Below are 18,667 nucleotides of genomic sequence, written 5' to 3' on the forward strand. Positions count from 1 at the left end.
GAAGTTTAGTCTTAAACAAGTGAAATGCAGCTGAATTGGGTTCAGATCAGGTGACTAACTTGGCCATTCAAGAATATTACACTTCTTTGTTTAATTAACTCCTGGGTTGTTTTGGGTCATTGTCCATCTGTATTATGAAACGCCTCCCAATCAATTTGACCACATTTAGCTGGATTTGAGCAGACAGTGTCTCTGAAGACCTCAGAATTCATTCGGCTGCTTCTGTCCTGTGTCACATCATGGAAAAACACTAGTGTCCCAGTGCCACTGGCAGCCATGCACGCCCAAGCCATCACGATGCCTCTGCCATGTTTTATAGAGATGTGGTATGCTTTGGATCATGAGCTGTTCCATACCATCTCCATACTTTTTTCTTACATCATTCTTGTAGAGGTTGATCTTGGTTTCATCTGTCCAAAGAATATTTTTCCAGAACTGTATTGGCTTTATTAGATGTTTTTTTAGCAAAGTCCAATCTAGCCTTTCTATTCTTATACTTATGAGTGTTGTGCACCTTGCAGTGTACCCTCTGTATTTACTTTAATGCAGTCTTCTCTTTATGGTAGACTTGGATATCAATACACCTACCTCCTGGAGAGTGTTGTTCACTTGTTTGGCTCTGCGATCATCCACCACTGTTCACGCCCCGAATGCTTGAGAAAGGGGCGTGCTTGCAATTATCCTGTGTGCCTTGGGATTCTTTCTGCATAACAAATGAATTGCCCACACCTGCCCATGAAATAGCCTTTGAGTCAATTTCCAATTGCTTTTGAGCCCCTGAAATGAAGTGATTGTGTTTAAAAAAGGCTTTAGTTCCTCACATTGTTATGCAATCTTTTTGTTCAACCCACTGAATTAAAGCTGAAAGTCTGCAGTTCAACTGCATCTGAGTTGTTTCATTTACAATTCATTGTGGTAATGTACAGAACTAAAATTAGAAAAAAGTTGTCTCTGTCCAAAGATCTATGGACCTAACTGTATATATTCATTACATTGCACTGGGGGTGCAAAGTTTTGCACCCTTCCCTGGCCTTTATACTCAATTAGTGCACTGCACCTCTATGATGTATTTGGATACACTGTATGTATGAGGTGAGGGGGCTGCACTAAGCGATATTCTGCACTCCTTAGTACTTTTGCAGTTACTGTAGTTTGAGGCATCAAAAAATGACCCCTTATGTTTGTAGAAATATGTATAATTTTGCTTTGCTAGTCTTTTATTTGTTTTTCTTTCATGTTTTTACAACAATAAATTGCAGTAGGGTGTTTACATTTTTTTATTTACCGAAATGAAAAATAAAAAAAAACATGAGCAAATCAATCAAGAATACAACAGTTAAACATAGAATTGTATGCAAATTATCATAGTTATAAAACAGATAACTACACTACACTCTTTAAGGCTGTATTTATATGTAAATAGGATAATAAAAATATGATGCTAATTCCTCTTTCGTGATGGAATCCAACCGAGTCATCATGGGCAAGCTGAAATGAATAGACTTACTGAAGGGAAGATTTAATGATGATCTCTGTATTGTTAGAATTCAGGATCCCACTTTGCCCTTATTTTATTTTATAACCCACATTAGAGGGCCCTGTAAACACACATCAGAAAGAATTTGACTTTTGGTAGATATATTTATAGCATTGTTTGATTACCATTTAAAAGAATGAAGTGACTGAATGTATACATTGGAGGAGGGCAACCCAGTTATACATAGTCCTATCAGTTTACAGTACTAACTATATAAATTAAATAATATACAGTAAGTCCAATGCTGTAGTACACAATTGTTCTGCTTAACTTTACCCTTTTCTTAATTCACTGCTAAATATTTCATATCTCTCTGACTGTGGAACTGCATGTCCCAAAATTATCAGCAGGCCAATTATTAATCCTATCAGATGAATGCAATTAGATATTATTTGATCAATAGGTTCTCAATGCTGTCATTTTTTTTTAATATTAACAGAGAAATAGAGTTGAATTAAACAGCTCTGGTGTATTCAGTGAAATTCCCCATTTTACATGACCACATGAGCCGCTGGTAGGATGTCCGGAAACCACACACTGTTGGGTGGCAAACATATGTACATTAAGTACTCCCTAAAAAGTTGTAGATTAAAATGTGCCGTTTATGAATAATTAATTCTTCTAAGCAGTGCTTAATCTGTCAATCCCCATAAGGTTTTAAGGTTTATTGTTTAAACAGAACCCTTAAAAGAACAGACTAGCTGTGTAACATATATCAGATGTAACCTCTTATGAGTCAAAAGAAATTTCAACAAAACCTCATACATTGCATTCTTTCTGAATATCTAAAAGGGAAACATGGGGAATTAATGACTTGGGGCCTACAGAGCATTCATCACTTATATTAATACAGTCTTGGCAGCTATACGACCATAGAATAATACAAAATATCTTTTTTTCTTTAAAATAAAACAAAGACACATTCCTCTAAAGAAAATTCCTCTTCTTTATGTATATTGAATGTAGTTGTTTAAACTGTTTAATACTGTATTACAGATCATGAAAAGGTGATGCAACTTCAGGTTGTGTTAACGCTTTGATTTTTCATATTTCAATTACTTGGATTTAGGTAAAGTTAAGATCTAAAGATGATAACCACTGCCTGACATACTGTACAGCAACGTACATTTATGCCTTCATTTGTTCTTTTGGGGGGAGGTGGTCTTATAGCCCACTGGAGCCTTCAGCCGCAAAGGTTCCATGCTCTAAATGCTGGGATGTATAGATCTCCAACTTCCTGGATGGTCATATCACTACAGTTCCAATAAATAAGAAAGAGAACCAACTACTTAATTGTCCCATCTTTAAACCACATACAGTCTTTCCCAGCCAACGGTGTCTATTCAGTATACCACTCTTATAGACAGTAAGAACTTCTGCATCTTGTGTTTTGTGCATTCAGGCTGGAGCAACAGATCAAGTTCTTACACACAAAAAAAAAACAAGATAGGTAATCATTTCAGTTTATGCTGTGTATTTCCAGATCACAGTGGGGAAGATTTACTGATGTCTTCTAACCATGGTCTCCCAATTTATGGAAGTTTGACAGGGAAACAGTCCAAACAAAATCGAAAGAGCCAGGTTTTCACCATCCACTGCAAACAGTTTATATTGGAATAAGCTCAATGAGCATAAAAAAGTAAATTCACATAAATATTATATATATATATATATATATATATGTGTGTGTGTAAATAATGAGCATGTGTTTATTTTGACTGGCAACAACAACCAGCATATGAGAGAGAACTTAAACAAGTGACTCAGGCAAGAATGATACATAATGAATAAAAGATAATAAAGTCATATTTGTTCTTTAAAAAAAATACACCTTGGGTCTTTGATCAGGGCACTGACATATGTTCATTGGAGAAATATACACTTCTTAAAAAAATGGAACACATGTTTCATATTAAGTACATTTCCTTTTTACATAATTTGAGATTTTGGAGGTAGGGACATACATTTGTGCAGGGCCCCATCATTAGCAACCCCAGACACCTATTTTTTCAATGGCACAATTTGATCTGTAGACTTTATTTTACGATACAGCTAATTGTCTTTATGTGTGTACTGCCAGTCTGATAGGGTCTTATAACTTCTTGCAACTTATACAGCTATATCTCTGAAGTGGAAATATTTTTGTCTTCATCTGCCTAAACTAACGAAGAACTGAAATAATTTTACACATCATTCTGTTGATGTTGGCTCCTTGTACATCATATACTTTTTCTTCACCGTAATCTTAATCAGAAAATGTTGACCTTCCCAAGGAACTGATGAATTCAGCAAGTTTGCCATATTGTAAACTTTCTTTTTCTAAAACAAAATAAACATCTGTTAATATTGGTCACTGGAACATTGGTCTGGGGCATTCCTTTCTTAAGGTTCCAGTTCTGCTGTTATGGCATTGTCATAGACTCATTTAGCTCATTTGCTAAATAAATTATGTTTTAATACATGAACATTGTGCTTGCTAATGGCTAGATTCCTAATTCAAACAAACATCGTCCACTGCTCCAGTAATAATTAGGAGCTCAACTTTATTAATAATTTACATTTTGGGGAATAGTTTATAAAATGTTTCTGTTAACACTCTACTAAATAATGGAACCATGGCTTGTTGTACTCCATTGAACAAAGTGCTTTTTACAACAGGAAGATCCTCTCCTCATATAAATATAAAACTAAATAAATATTTCAGACAGAGGCCAGTTCCTTTTTTGTAGGCTTCAAAATGTTCAAAGTCTTTTCCCTCAATATGGACCAGTGCCAACCCACCTTGGTTTCCTTGCCCTTCCCTCTGCTCCCCATATCCTTCATAAAGAGCCCCAGGTAGTATATTTCACACATGTGTTTGCATTCGCCTCTGAAGTGGCCTGCTTGGGTCAGAGTTTTGAGAGGATGACTGTGAGTAGTGGGAAGATGATGCAGACGCCTTGCTGGACTTATCAAACTGAACATATCCATCTTGCTTTCCGCTGCTGCTGACACTGCTGTCACATTGAGTGTCTAGGAATGAGCTGCTGTCACTCATGGAGCCCCTCTGGAACTCACGCTCACAAAGCTCAATGGAACTGCTACCCATCCCCAGGACAAAACGTTGGCTGTAGTCATATAGACGGTTCTGACCACTCAGTGTGGAATAAATGTTGGTAAAAGACATTCCTGTGGGAACTCGCTGCTTGTTAGCAGGACGAAGATCTTGTTGGCAGTTGGAGAGAGCAATAGTTGGAGTAGAGTTGTCCTTGAATGTGTTGACACTGTAATAGCCATTGGTGGGATCCTTAATAGATAGAACAAAAAAAAATCAGTGTATGCATATTTCACTAAGACTTGTTTATTGCAGCATAGTTCATCATCATTTGCATTTAGTTATATAATGCCATCAAGTTACGTAGTGCTTTAGAATAATTTATAACTGATAAATAACTAATATATAGTTAGTGGGGTTAAGTAATAGTAATGGGTGAATCAGATCCGTTTCACTCAACCGAAAATTCACGATACAATGAAAATTCACCAAAATGCATTGAAGTCTATCGGCAACATTTTTTGACGAGCAACAAAATTATTTTGGATGCACGACATTTTACTTAACCCACTGGGTTCTGTTGGTTTCTTTTTCGTGATGAAACTTGGCAAAAAATTCTGCTTATCACTAAATCATTGGAGAGCACCAGGAGTGCAATAACAAAATTATTGCCCTCTTTTGTCTAATTAGGGCTAATTAACCTTTAGGAACCAAATATTTGAACCAAAGTATTTTAAAAGTCACATTGTGTTTGCTACATCTGTACGTGTATTTATATTTTTAGTTATTCTCTCCAGAAACGCCCAAAAGATGAATAAAATACATATGACAGTTTAAGGGTCCCGAAACCAAAGCAATGCAAGCAGAGAAGAAAGACAACAGACGTGTAGGTCCAGCTCTCTTGGGAGCGTGCCTCTTAGTGTTGCTATAGAAACCACTCTGATTAACTGTGACTCTAAATCATTTTTGGAGGAGAGAAGATTAATTATCCTTTAAATACATTCCTTCATCTGTATGAAAATATTTCTGACTTAAAAGGCTAATAACTGTTTGAAATTGTTTCTCTGCAATGAAAGGGGAGGGGCAAGCTGTTATATTCTTTCTGAGACATTTTGAAAATGGTGTGGGGGTGAGAGATTTAAGATTTAGGGGTAAGAAAACACCTGATTATTTGCAGTTAGATATTAATGTCCATTTCTGTCTATATGGAATATGGGTAATTTAAAAAAAAATATATACAGTATATATACCATGCTCACAGGTCTTAGCATGAAAAAAGTATGACAATATTGTTTTCACATTATGTGACCTTCCTCGGGGACTAACATCTAGAACTGCAAGTAACTCACTCTTTGAAAACCCAAAGTGCAGATAATGGCATCAAAATAAGGAGGGTAATTATGGCAACCCCTGAAAACAACCATAGAGACGACTGAAGGTCTGGGCAATATAGGCTATAAGTAGATGAACTCTATGGTATAATACATCATGTTATAAAGACAAACAACAAAATTAAAAAAAATACAGCTCACCAATAATATATCATACCATAGAGTTTCCATCAATCAATTCTGGTCACATTCCAGTCTACCCAGGCCAATCCCCATTCTGAATTGCCAAACGACAAAGGCCACCAAGGCCCGGGTCTAGGGCGGCAGGATTTTAGGGGGCGGCATGAAGTCTAACCACACCCACATTGGTTTGAAAGCTCTGGGAATGATCATAGTTTTTTAAATTTTCCATGTACCAATCCCCAGTGCTCCCATCCTGATGATGAAAATTTGTGCATGTGCACAAATGATGGGGAGGGGACAGCGGTGGCGAATGACAGCGGGCCTAGGGGCACTCGCTATGTAAATCCGGCCAGTGACGAACTGAGACACCAGGGGCCCACTAAAAAAACATTAGACCAGGGGCCCACTAAAAAAACCTTAGACCAGGGGTCCACTAAAAAAACCTTAATCCAGGGGCCCACTAAAAAACCTTAGACCAGGGGTCTTCTCTCAGTACTAATATTCTTCCTCTCTTCACTCAGCCTCTATTCTCCTAGTTTCTTTTCTTTATATACTATAATCCTTTATTCCATCTATTTAGCTTCATAGAAATAGGGAATGGCCATGAAATAGGCCAAATGTTTAACAGCATGAGGGCCCACTGATACCTGAGCCCACCGGGAGTTTTCATGGTATCCCGGTCAGGGCCGCCATTAGAAATCACGGGGCCCCGTACAACAAAATTTTTGGGGCCCCCTGGGCCCCGCCCACACTGATGACCAAGCTCCGCCCCATATCCCGCCCACATCGCAGTTAAAAGACCACACAGACATCAGCGCTAAAAAAGTAACCCCCCCCCCACACAAGTTGTAAAAAGCTATTGATGGTCAGGGCCCCCTTATAAAAAAATTGGGGCCCCAAAAAAAAAAAAATTAAATTTTTTTTTTTTTAAAAACATTGGTGGCAGGGGCCCCCTGTTAAAAAAAACTTGGGGCCCCAACAAAAAAAAATGTAAAAAAAACTAAAAAATAAACAAACATTGGTGGCAGGGGCCCCCTTCTAAGTTAAAAACAAATTGGGGCCCCAAAAAAAAATTTGAAAAAAAATTAATTTTTTTTTGAAAAAAAAAAAAAACATTGGCGGCAGGGGCCCCCTTATAAGTTAAAAACAAATTGGGGCCCCAAAAAAAAATTTGAAAAAAAATTAATTTTTTTTTGAAAAAAAAAAAAACATTGGCGGCAGGGGCCCCCTTATAAGTTAAAAACAAATTGGGGCCCCAAAAAAAAAATTTGGAGAAAAAAAAATTTTTTTGAAAAAAAAAAAAATGGTGGCAGGGGCCCCCTTACAAGTTAAAAACAAATTGGGGCCCCAAAAAAAATTTAAAAAAAAAATATTTTTTTTTTTGAAAAAAAAAAAAACTGGTGGCAGGGGCCCCCTTACAAGTTAAAAAAATTTGGGGCCACCAAAAAGAAAATTCATTTTTTTCAAAAAAAAAACCCAAAAAAAAACAATGGTGGCAAGGGGCCCTTTACGAGTTAAAAAAAAAATTGGGGCCCCAAAAACAAAAGTTTTAAAAAAAAGATTGGTGGCAGGGGCCTATAGAATATTAAAATAATACATTGGTGGCCAGGGGATTAAAAAAAAAAAAACACAAACTGGTGTTCAGTAGAATTGAACTCATGGCTTCAGTACTTCAACTTCGCCTCCTTTCGTGACTTCGGGTCTTTTCACCGCTTCAGGACTTCGGCTTCGGCTGTTTTCGTGACTTCGGGTCTTTGCGCTGCTTCAGGACTTCGGCTGTTTTCGTGACTTCGGGTCTTTTCGGCGCTTCGTGACTTCGGGACTTCGGCTTTTTCCGTGACTTCGGGTCTTTTCGTCGCATCGGCTTCGGCTTTTCGGCACTTCCGCATTCGGCACTGAAGAGGCAAGACGTACGGCTCGGGCGCTCGTAAGGGGGGCCCGGATCTTCAAAAAAATGCAGCGCCCGGGCCCGGTACGCTTGTCCCCCCTGTCCCCCCCTGATGGCGGCCCTGATCCCGGTGGGCCAGTCCGCAACTGAATCCGGCCCTGCTTTCCAGATCAGTAATACATCCACAGGCTTTTCGTCACTGACCATTTATCAATCAAAGTAATTATAGCAGTCAACAGCAGTCACCAGTGATAACCAATCTTTCTTTTTACAACTTTTAGTAGACTGTTGAAAGAACTTGTATATTAGCCCCCATGCATATGTCTACCGAGCCTGTCATGAATATATGCATAATTTAGTAGACAGAAAAGCTGCAGAAAGTCTGGAGGAATATAATGGTGCACACTGTTAATTGGACATGCAGATTCTTGTCCTGACTCATAGGGGGTCATTTAATATAGTCCAAATGCCAAAATCTCGAAAAATTCAAGTTTTTTTACTATAAAATCAGAATTTTTTTAAACATTTTTTTCATCATTTATTATATCCTGAGGCTGTTAATCCAGAATCTAAAAATACTCCATCTCCAAGCTGTCGGGGTCTTGTAGAAGTCAACAGCAAAGGTCCCATTTCAAATTTGAAGATTTCATGGTCTGTGCTGAGTTTTGGACAAAAATTTAGGGTTTCGAGTGATTTCATGAAAAATTAGAGCTTTTCGGGCATAAAACACGAAAAATTCTGTATTTTTAGCAAAAACACAAATTTTTGGAATTTTTTCCCGTACCGATTTTATCGACTTTTTTTACTTAAGAAAATCAGATTTTGATAAATAACCCCTATAGAGTAGGCATGAAAAATAATCTGTATTTCTGGCTCATATACTGGTGATATTGATGTAGTGCATTGCAGCACAATTTTTCATTATTTGCTAATTGCTATTTTTCTTGATGTGTTGTTGATCTCCACAATGGTCAGAAATAATGCAGATTTTTTGGTCTTTCAGAAAATGAGATTTTAAGAAACGGATAGTTTCATACATTGCATCTCTACATGGCTTTATTCAGCTAATTACAATTGGGAATTTTAGTATATACAGTACATGTAAATAACTATTGCTAATGCGTCTTCTATCATAAACACGTGTTTTATGTATATCATTTATTTCATTAAAGTGTGTAGAGGATTTTCCATGCGGTTTCCTTCAAAATGTTGCGCTTTTTTCACAAATTTCTGTAAAGAGCACACAATTTTGTGTTCCTATGCAAGATTTTAATCTTATTTAGTAAACAGAAAAACAGGGAAACATCTAACAAATGCAAGTTGCTGAGGTGCCACGATTGCTTACTGATTGAATTTATGTTAAACTGTTAGCCACTTATATGCTCAACATACTGTATGTTTGTTGTAGCCCTCTTGGAAGCAATTTTGAAACAACTGGTCTCCCTTTTTACTTCTGCAGGAAATTGTATATACTTATACCAAAATTCGAAACATTGCTTTGAAAAATATTGATGTTCTTGTGTTTGAATGCATTTGAATGTACTCATTTTGCCCTTGCTAAAAATACATTTAGGATGAGAAAACACATAGGCTGGTTTAGTTGCCCTTTATGTAAAAGGCACATTTTTATTTATGACAGGTGTGCCTGGGGACAATTTGCTTCATTTAACTATAGGGGCAAAACATACGGTGAGATCTAAGGTTCGATAGAGCAAATAAATGCATTTTAAACTTTTAAAATACAGAGATACATAAATGTGAACCTACAATGTCACAGAAAAGAAGAAGGTAGTCATGAAACGGATTATTTAAAAAGAAGCAGTTGTGTTGTGAAAGAATTCCACGAAGGGAAAAATAAACAGCATGTCCTTAATGCACAGAAAACAGGTAAGAACTGTATTATTAACATGAGCACAGCTTGGCCACTAATGACACAAGTTTGTCCTTATATGTAGATATTATCCCTGGCCTAAATATGTCAGTTTTTAACAGGCTATTTATATATTTTGCTTCCCCTTCATACCTATTCCCTTGTGTTACTGACTGAGCCATCCAGGGGACTCTTGGGCAGATTTATCAATGTCTCCTCTTAATTGGCTAGTAAACCTTGGGGCCATGCAATTTAAACACTGATCCTGCAAATGCAAGAATGGTTGCTTGAGCAGATGTTATTTTGAGTAAGGCAGCCAGAGGCCTTGCTACAAAACAGGTCTTTGTCTTTATGTCAATTGGTTTGAAAACACAGTGATGCTAGATAGGCTCTGGTCAAGGTTGGTAACGTAAGTAATAAAACATTGGTAGACAGGTGCATTGTTTTTCAGATCAGTCATTGGAACAGGTTTGATTTTGTTGTTTTCTGACCTTTTAGTCTTATGAGTTACTCAATCTATTATCTTTATCATGCAGTCGCAAGATTGTGGTATATTAGTTATTTATTGACAGCTTTTTCAAACACCCTTTTGTGTCCCAGTGTCTTCCTTAACAGTAGACTGGCCATTGAAACAATAAAGTGTCTGTTTTATTTTGGCTCATATTTTAACAATTAGATTTAGACACTATATGGGGCACATTTACAAAAACTCAAATGAATCAATTTTTTTTAATGAAAATAAATCCGACCAAACTCCCTTCCATAATTTGAATGCATTTCTCAATAATTTTTCTCGAAAAAATTGAAGCAACAAAACGTCACAACAAAATTGATTGTCAATTCGTATGGTACGAATTGTCGGCCGAAACGAATATTTCCGAGTTGCCGCCCAAAACCCTGACTTTTTTATATTATCCAGCACAGATCACAATGTCAAAAAACAACTTCAGGGACATCTGCCATTGACTTCTACGTGACCTTGACAGGTTTGAAATGGCATATTTTCAGATTCTGATTTTTTTTTAGCAGCTGTTAGTATGATAATTCTCTAAAAAGTTGAGTTTTTAGTTTCCCCCTAAAAACCTTGATCAAAAAAAATCTAGGTTTAATAAATATATATAATTAAATTTTCCTTTCTTTAAATTGTTCAAACACAAGCACAGGTCATTCGTGCATTGATCCTTATTACTCTTCATGGGGTATAATAATCAAAGAGACATCTCCACAGTCCACTAGAGTGAAATTCCATCACTCGCTATTCATTTCTATGGCATTTTGAAAGGCATATTTATCAAAGGGTGAATTTTCACTTTTACCCATTGTTAAATACTCTTTCAAAAATCACATAGAAATGAAAGGAAAGTGGCGGAATTTCACTCTAGCGGACTGTGGAGATCTCTGACTTCACTCTTTGATAAATATGCCCCATTATGTGAGGTCAAGAACTTGTATGCTGTTTAGCATACAACTTAATCTTTCTAGGTAATATTAATGAGTGTCTTAACACATCATAACAGTCCATGAACCACAATCATGGAGATTATGTGCATTTATTAGAAATCTTTTCAAATGAATAATGCTAAAGGAAGGTCAGCAATTATTTGACAGCCTGAGATGATCTCTCTTGCACATATATTTGCAGCCACCAGTGCATGAAGAGAACATATCCCTGTACCCAAATAGTGTCTTTATTTTTACAATTTTGTCTTTACATCTGTTTCAGCTTTTGATGGAAAGCCATACGTTGGACACCTGAAGAATTCCTACAGGAATGTTATTATTGTCCTACTGTGCTGCTTTAGTGGTACTGATACTACTGAAAACAAAGAAGAAATTTCCTATAAACAATCAGTGCTAACATTTATTGTTTCAGAATCAGGCTAGAGAGTGCACAATACATTATTGGTCCATTTGAAGCCCATTGGGTTTGGAAACTCCATGAATGATGAGGACTCGTTTCTGCTGCCCTCCTAATGGTTTTGCAGTAATTGATTGACTGTCACTACTGTATGCATCTAACTAGTCCTATTCTTTTTTCTCCTGCCTTGGTTACAGTTTGGTTTGGCTTTCAGAAAAAAATGTGAATATCTAGAACTGATTCTGTAGCTGCATATTTTGCAACTAAATAATTCTATCGTCACTAGTGACACAGCAGGCCCAGAAACAGCCTGGCTGTTCACATACGCTCCATGTTGTTTTTGCACTGGGAGGCACTGCGTCTGGGAGAGCAGTGAGATTGTTTCTTGGAAGGTGTTTATTCAAACACCTGATTATTGTCTTATGGGACATATTTATGAGACACTAAAACACACTAGAAAATACTCCAATTGTATAGCATTTTGAAAATATTTTTTATAGAATTACCTTAATCCTTTAGTAAGTATGCCCACATTTGTGCAATTGAAACATATGATTATTATTACTTTTTATGAACAATGTTTTTGTCAACAATTAGTGATAAGAGGATACTTCTTGATGTCTCACCTTCTGAAACTCCTTCTCCTCTTCCTTCAGGACTTCCAACTGTTTAAGGACTGAGTCTTGCTGAAACTCACCTCTGTCAATCTAGGGAAGGATAAAAACAATTATTCTGATTTGTTTGGAAAACATGCCAAAGTCACCTATATCATCTTTTTTAGTCATTTTAAGTGAAAGTGAATTCTCTCTAAAATGGTTTAGCCCCATGCACATCTGTCTACGTCCCAAAAGATATTGCAACTTCTGGTGATCCGACATTGAAAAGTTTTAAAACATGACGGCAATGGAAATAAGCTGTCAGGCACCATATGCTTTAAAATTGTTGCTGTTAATGGCTAGAATTTGTCACTCAGCTCAACACACATTCAGAGTAATAATATATAACAATATGGGAACAAAATGAAAGGGGTTCTAAATGCAGTTGCTGTGCCACAATTTATTCACCGTTTGCTCCAGTACTTGCTCTAAGTTCCTGTGTATTATCTAAGGTTAAATCAAACTGGAACCTGCAGTTCAGCCACATTTCCTGTATTTGTAAACCAACATCTCTCCTCAATACTGCTCTCCTCAATACTATCAATCAAGACTGTTCACTGTATATGGTTGCAAATACAATGACTTTACATGTTACACAGAAATTATCTAATACCCAGATGGAAGTGCTAGATCACTAATGAGTTTTTCCCTTGGGGGGTTATTTACTAAACTCCAAATGCAAAAATCACGAACAATTCGGGATTTTTTTTTATATAAAATTGGACTTTTAAAAAATCATGAATTTTTCAGAATTTATTAAACCCTGAGGATGGAAAAGTCAGAATCAGAAAATCTGCTGGGTTTTTTGGCAATACCCCAAAGTTTTCAGAGTTTTCAGAGTTTTTGGGCAAAATCCGGAGTTTTCGGGTGAAAAATCTGAAAAATTGTGAAGATCCGATTTTTCAAGATTTTTTCGGATTTTTTTCCGCAAACAAAATTTTCGGGAAAGTGTTTTTTTCAGAAAATATTGATATAAACTTTGATAAATAACCCCCTTGGTGTATTCAGATAATTAGTGATGGGCGAATTTATTCGGCAGGCGCGAATTCGTGGCAAAATGCTGGCATCCAAAAACAGACGCCAGTGTCGTTTCTCGAATTTCGCGGGAAATTCGCAAATTTTTTGGCGAAGCGAAATGGGACAAATTCGCCCATCACTACAGATTATAGCTGTTTAATATTTTTTGGTTCATTCATTCATTTACAAAATACAGGTTGCAATGTACAAAAATGGGCAAAATTTCACTCTTGTTGCAATTTACTCCATGGACAGGTCTTGGGCTCTATTCCTTGCATTGGGCAGTGCTGTATTCATAAGGCACAGGTTGGAGTAGGCTGCCTTGTGCCCACCAGACCTTAAGTCTGCATCTCTGTAGATTGCAGTGTGCCCCACATGCAAATGCTAAGGAAATGAGGGTTAAGAGAACATGATTTTTAACCCATCAGTGCTTGTTATCTCTTTTAATCAGATCATTCAAATTTGTAATAATTATTTCCTTTTTCTCTGTAATAATAAAACAGTACCTTGTATAATTAACCCTTATTGATTTATCCTTATTTAATGTTTAAATGATTTTTAGCAGGCTGAAAAACCTCAGATCCATAGCATTTTGCATACGACACATTTTTATGGCCTGTATTTTTTTGGTCCCTGTAATGTAGCAAAATGTAACAAAAAATGTAAGAATTTTAACTAATACATATTACTTACAACTTAGCAAAATACATGCAAAATGTGATTACCAGCAGCAGGATAAATTACATGACCTTTAGCATTGCATTTATAAAAAGAGTTAAACCCCAGACCTTGTATTAGAAATATGTGCCAAACCCTTAAAAGCTATTTATGATATGAAGAGAATTTTAAATCAGGAAAAAAGGACAAGCTCAGATATGTTGCCGCTTGGAAAATGTTACCTATAATTGCTATTGATTCTTACTACTTCCCTTGTTTTGCCAAGGGGACTTGAAGGCGATTTTTAAGATTACCAAAGGGAGAAAAGGAAATTGTAATCTTTCGGTTGTCCTTCTGGGCAAATTAAATATGCATATCTATCAGCAGCATTGGCCAGCCTCTAATTAGACAAACATCAATGCTTGTGTAAGTTAGGGACATTTGCAGTACTGTTTGTTCACTTACACTGTATTATCTATAATACAGTATGTTCATGTTCTTTGCTGGCCTAGAATTTCATTTCTATTATTGTATTGCTGAGAGATGGCTAGAAGAGATCTAAAATGGGATGACTTGTTTCTAATAACAGATAGAATAGCTTCTATCATACCACAGAATACAGAAGATCAAGTTGTACATATTGTGGCAGAGTGAGGGATTCTCTAGGCAAGAAAGCAATATTTTTGCCAGCAAGTCTAGGGTTAATGCTGTCAGGCAGGTGCATTGGGTTCCAATTTACTTAGCTAAAGTGTTTAAAAAAGCTTGCCTCCAGCTCACTGGGCTGCCTGTTAGAAGAGATGCTCCTCGGTGAAACTGCTCTGAGCAGAAACCCACAGTTTATTAGTTGAATACCTTCCTTGTGTTGTTGTACAGCAGGATCAGAATTGTTGATTGGTGTGTTAGAGAGGGAATACCTTGTGTTTAGTTAGCCTCCAGACAGGAGTAGGATTTTATTTTGTTGTTTTATTTTTTATGAGCCTTAAAGGGGCAGCCTATTGTTTGCTATACAAACTTCTAACTAAAGTATAGCTGAACATTCTGTTGCAAGACCTACTGTCTGATTCCTTCATCATCAAATTGCAACAATATTAATAACAGTACAGTGTAGTAAATTATTCATGTACAAATAATATAGGATTATTAGAGAGTATTGTCTTTTTTTATACATTTCTTACACAAAGCAAATAAAATGTTTGCACGAGTAGTTACTACATATTCTGTTTACTTATATAATGTTGGTCTGGTGATTATACCATGCCAGTGGGCAGTTTACCAGTAAGGATGATCTTGAGAATGTTTTTTGTTTTAGTTAAAAATATAGAGTTATTTTCTTTTCTTGTGTACAGAAATATTATATTTTAATTACTGTATATCAGAATAGACGCTATGTTTCATTTTGAACTTTACCGGTATATTTCCTTCTGTGGTTAGATGAGAAATTCTTAGCTCACATTTATCACTGTACCTATTATTTATGGTTGTGATGACCCTGAGGAGAAGGCCTACCTAGGCCTATAGAAAAAACCCCAGCCAAAAGTAACAACACTCCGTCAATATTTGTTAATGCACTGTAATTTTCCAGTTTCTTATAATAATAATACTAAGGGGGGGGGGTCTAGGCAAGGGGATAAAACAATGTTATTGGGGGAGAAGGAGTTATTTTTTAATAAATACATTCCTGGATGCCAGGCAAGTTGCAGTTTTTATTAGAGTATATATTTTTCTAAAAGCATGAAGACACAGATATAGAATCTATTATCTAGAATGCGTGGACCTTGGATTCTCCAGATAAGGGGCTTTTTTGTAACCCAGTTCATCATACAATGTCTACTAAAAAATGTAATATTTAAATAGACCAAACATGAATTTTTTATACAAATATAAGGTATGCAACCTTTTATCCAGAATGCTCAGGACCTCAGGTTTTACGGACAACATGTCTTTCTGTATTTTGGATCTTCATATCTTAAAGGGATACTGTCATCGGAAAACATGTTTTTTTCAAAACGCATCAGTTAATAGTGCTACTCCAGCAGAATTCTGCACTGAAATCCATTTCTCAAAAGAACAAACAGATTTTTTTATATTCAGTTTTGAAATCTGACATGGGGCTAGACATTTTGTCGATTTCCCAGCTGCCCCTGGTCATGTGACTTGTGCCTGCACTTTAGGAGAGAAATGCTTTCTGTTTTTCCTTCTCAATGTAACTGAATGTGTCTCAGTGAGACATGGGTTTTTACTATTAAGTGTTGTTCTTATAGCTACCAGGCAGCTGTTATCTTGTGTTAGGGAGCTGCTATCTGGTTACCTTCCCATTGTTCTTTTGTTTGGCTGCTGGGGGGGGGGGAAAGGGAGGGGGTGATATCACTCCAACTTGCAGTACAGCAGTCAAGAGTGATTGAAGTTTTGATTCATTTTGAAAATTTTTTTCTTCCCATGACAGTATCCCTTTAAGGGGCAGATTTATCAATGGTCGAAGTGAAAATTTGAATTTTTTAGTTTTTTTTATGGCCAAAACTGTGAAATTTGACTATGTAATTGTTAAAATTCGATTCAAGTTTTTTTAAAAAATTCAAATTCGATTTTTGAGATTTATCATACACTGGCCCTTTAAGAACTCAAATTCGACAATTCACCAAATTGCTGTTTTAGCCTATAGAAGATGTCCTGGGACCAATTTGGAGTTGTTTGCAGCCTTTCTGACATTCGATTCAAGTTTGCGGTTCGATTCTATTGATCCGATTTTTTTAATAAATTGCAATTGGTCAAATTTCAAGTTCATGTGAGTTCATGGGAGTTTTAAACTCCCATTAACTCGAAATTCGACCCTGGATAAATTTGCCCCTAAGTCTACTAGGAAAATCATATAAACATTAAATAAACCCAAATAGGCTGGTTTTGACTCCAGTAAGGATTAATTATATCTTAGTTTGAATCAAGTACAAGTTTATTACAGAGATAAATGCAATATTTTTTAAATATTTGGATCACTTGCATAAAATAGAGTTTATGGGAGATGGCCTTTCTATAATTCTGAACTTTCTGGATAACAGATCCCATACTTCTATAATATTGCAAAGAAAAAAAACCATTTCTCAAAAATTATATATTTTTTAAATGGACTTTATGGGAGATGGACCTCTTGAATATCCGCTTTTCAGATTAGAGAACTCACGTTTGTATTATCTTATACCAAATGCTCTTTCAGGTGAAAGAAAAGATTTGGAGCTGAGCCACTCTGAATATACATCTACAGAATCATTTAATCGAAAGCTACAATGTCAGAGCTTTGTCTTAGTCAGCAGATGCATACTGTATTTGCTGTCCATAATTCTTGCCCCTAGCCAGATATTTATATCACTTGAAACATAATTGACTTAGTTAGATGGAAATATCTTTTTCTGACTGAAGACAGGGCAATTTAATGAGTTATGACATAATGACCAGCTGTGAAATGTACAGTAACAAATATCTCTCTCTGTTTATTATAGACTAATTGGGCATTCTAGTCCCACTGAAAAAGGGCTGATGCACACACACTAAAGGAGCAGTTATTAGTGCTGAGCTAGGAGGCAATTTTACCCAAACTTCCAGCGTTGATCATTTTTCAGTTTCTCCATTACATGAATATATATAGAGCATTTATGATCTCTGTGAAAAGGCAACTGACAGTACAGGCAATTTGTATTAAAAACCTCTTTTCTGATCCAGCAAGTGGAATTTGGAGTAATTAAATAGCTAAGTAAAACAACAGCTTGCTTAACCCCTTCACACCAATGTACTAGCCACTGCTTACATAACATTAAACACAAAATAGTATAATATCTTTATTTTTCTATAGCACCTCTAATTTAATACAGGGTGACCAAATGTGGCCTTCTGATATAATGTCCACCTCAAGTGGATACATTCATATGGAGAAGGAAAGTTATAATTACTGTTGGGTGCCTCCGGTGATTATATAGTGAATAAAGTACCCCCTCTTGTAAAATATAAGGATATTATAAGTTACCGAGGAGTTTCATGACCATATAAAAACACGAGGCCGAAGGCCGAGTGTTTTTATACAGGTCATGGAACTCCGAGGTAACTTATAATATCCTCATATTTTACAACTGGGGGTACTTTATTAATTATAATACACAAATTTTAGTAAGTCATGTGACAGAAATTACATCACTACTCACCGTTTATAACTGATGACATCACTAGTCACCGTTTATAAGGATATAATTTACAGGATATTCATGGCTTTTGTGTATTATATAGGGAATAAAGTACCCCTTTTTGTAAAATATAAGGATATTATCGAGTTACCGAGGAGTTTCATGACCGAGTGTTTTTATACAGGGCATGTAACTCCGAGGTTACTTCTAATATCCTCATATTTTTCAACAGGGGGTACTTTATTTATTATAATAAACAAGTTTTAGTGAGTCATGTGACAGAAATGACATCACTACTCACCGTTTATAACTGATGACATCAGAACTCACCATTTATAAGGATATAATTTACAATATATTAATGGCTTTTGTGTATTATAATCACTTACCTGATACCCCAAGCTGGTGCTCCTGTTTGTTGAAAACTGCATTGACCCAGTGGTATTTTTGTAGGTACAATCTTTTTCGGA

The 18,667-nt window shown here is 36.2% G+C and overlaps 1 protein-coding gene across 2 annotated transcripts in view; it reads right to left on the bottom strand.

Annotated features, from left to right (window-relative positions):
• Positions 1 to 4,063: 4,063 nt before the first annotated feature.
• LOC121395536 (kin of IRRE-like protein 3) overlaps positions 4,064 to 18,667 on the bottom strand; it is a 729,825-nt gene continuing 715,221 nt past the window's right edge. For both annotated transcript variants that reach the window (XM_041569178.1, XM_041569177.1), the window contains 2 exons: positions 12,328 to 12,408; positions 4,064 to 4,823 (listed from right to left, as the gene is read on the bottom strand). In XM_041569178.1, coding sequence (XP_041425112.1) covers positions 4,383 to 4,823; positions 12,328 to 12,408 — 522 coding nt within the window. In that variant the 3' untranslated portion in view covers positions 4,064 to 4,382. The remainder of the gene's footprint in view (positions 4,824 to 12,327; positions 12,409 to 18,667) is intronic.

This window comes from Xenopus laevis, chromosome 7L, assembly GCF_017654675.1.
Source record: "Xenopus laevis strain J_2021 chromosome 7L, Xenopus_laevis_v10.1, whole genome shotgun sequence".
NCBI classification, from domain to species: domain Eukaryota; kingdom Metazoa; phylum Chordata; class Amphibia; order Anura; family Pipidae; genus Xenopus; species Xenopus laevis.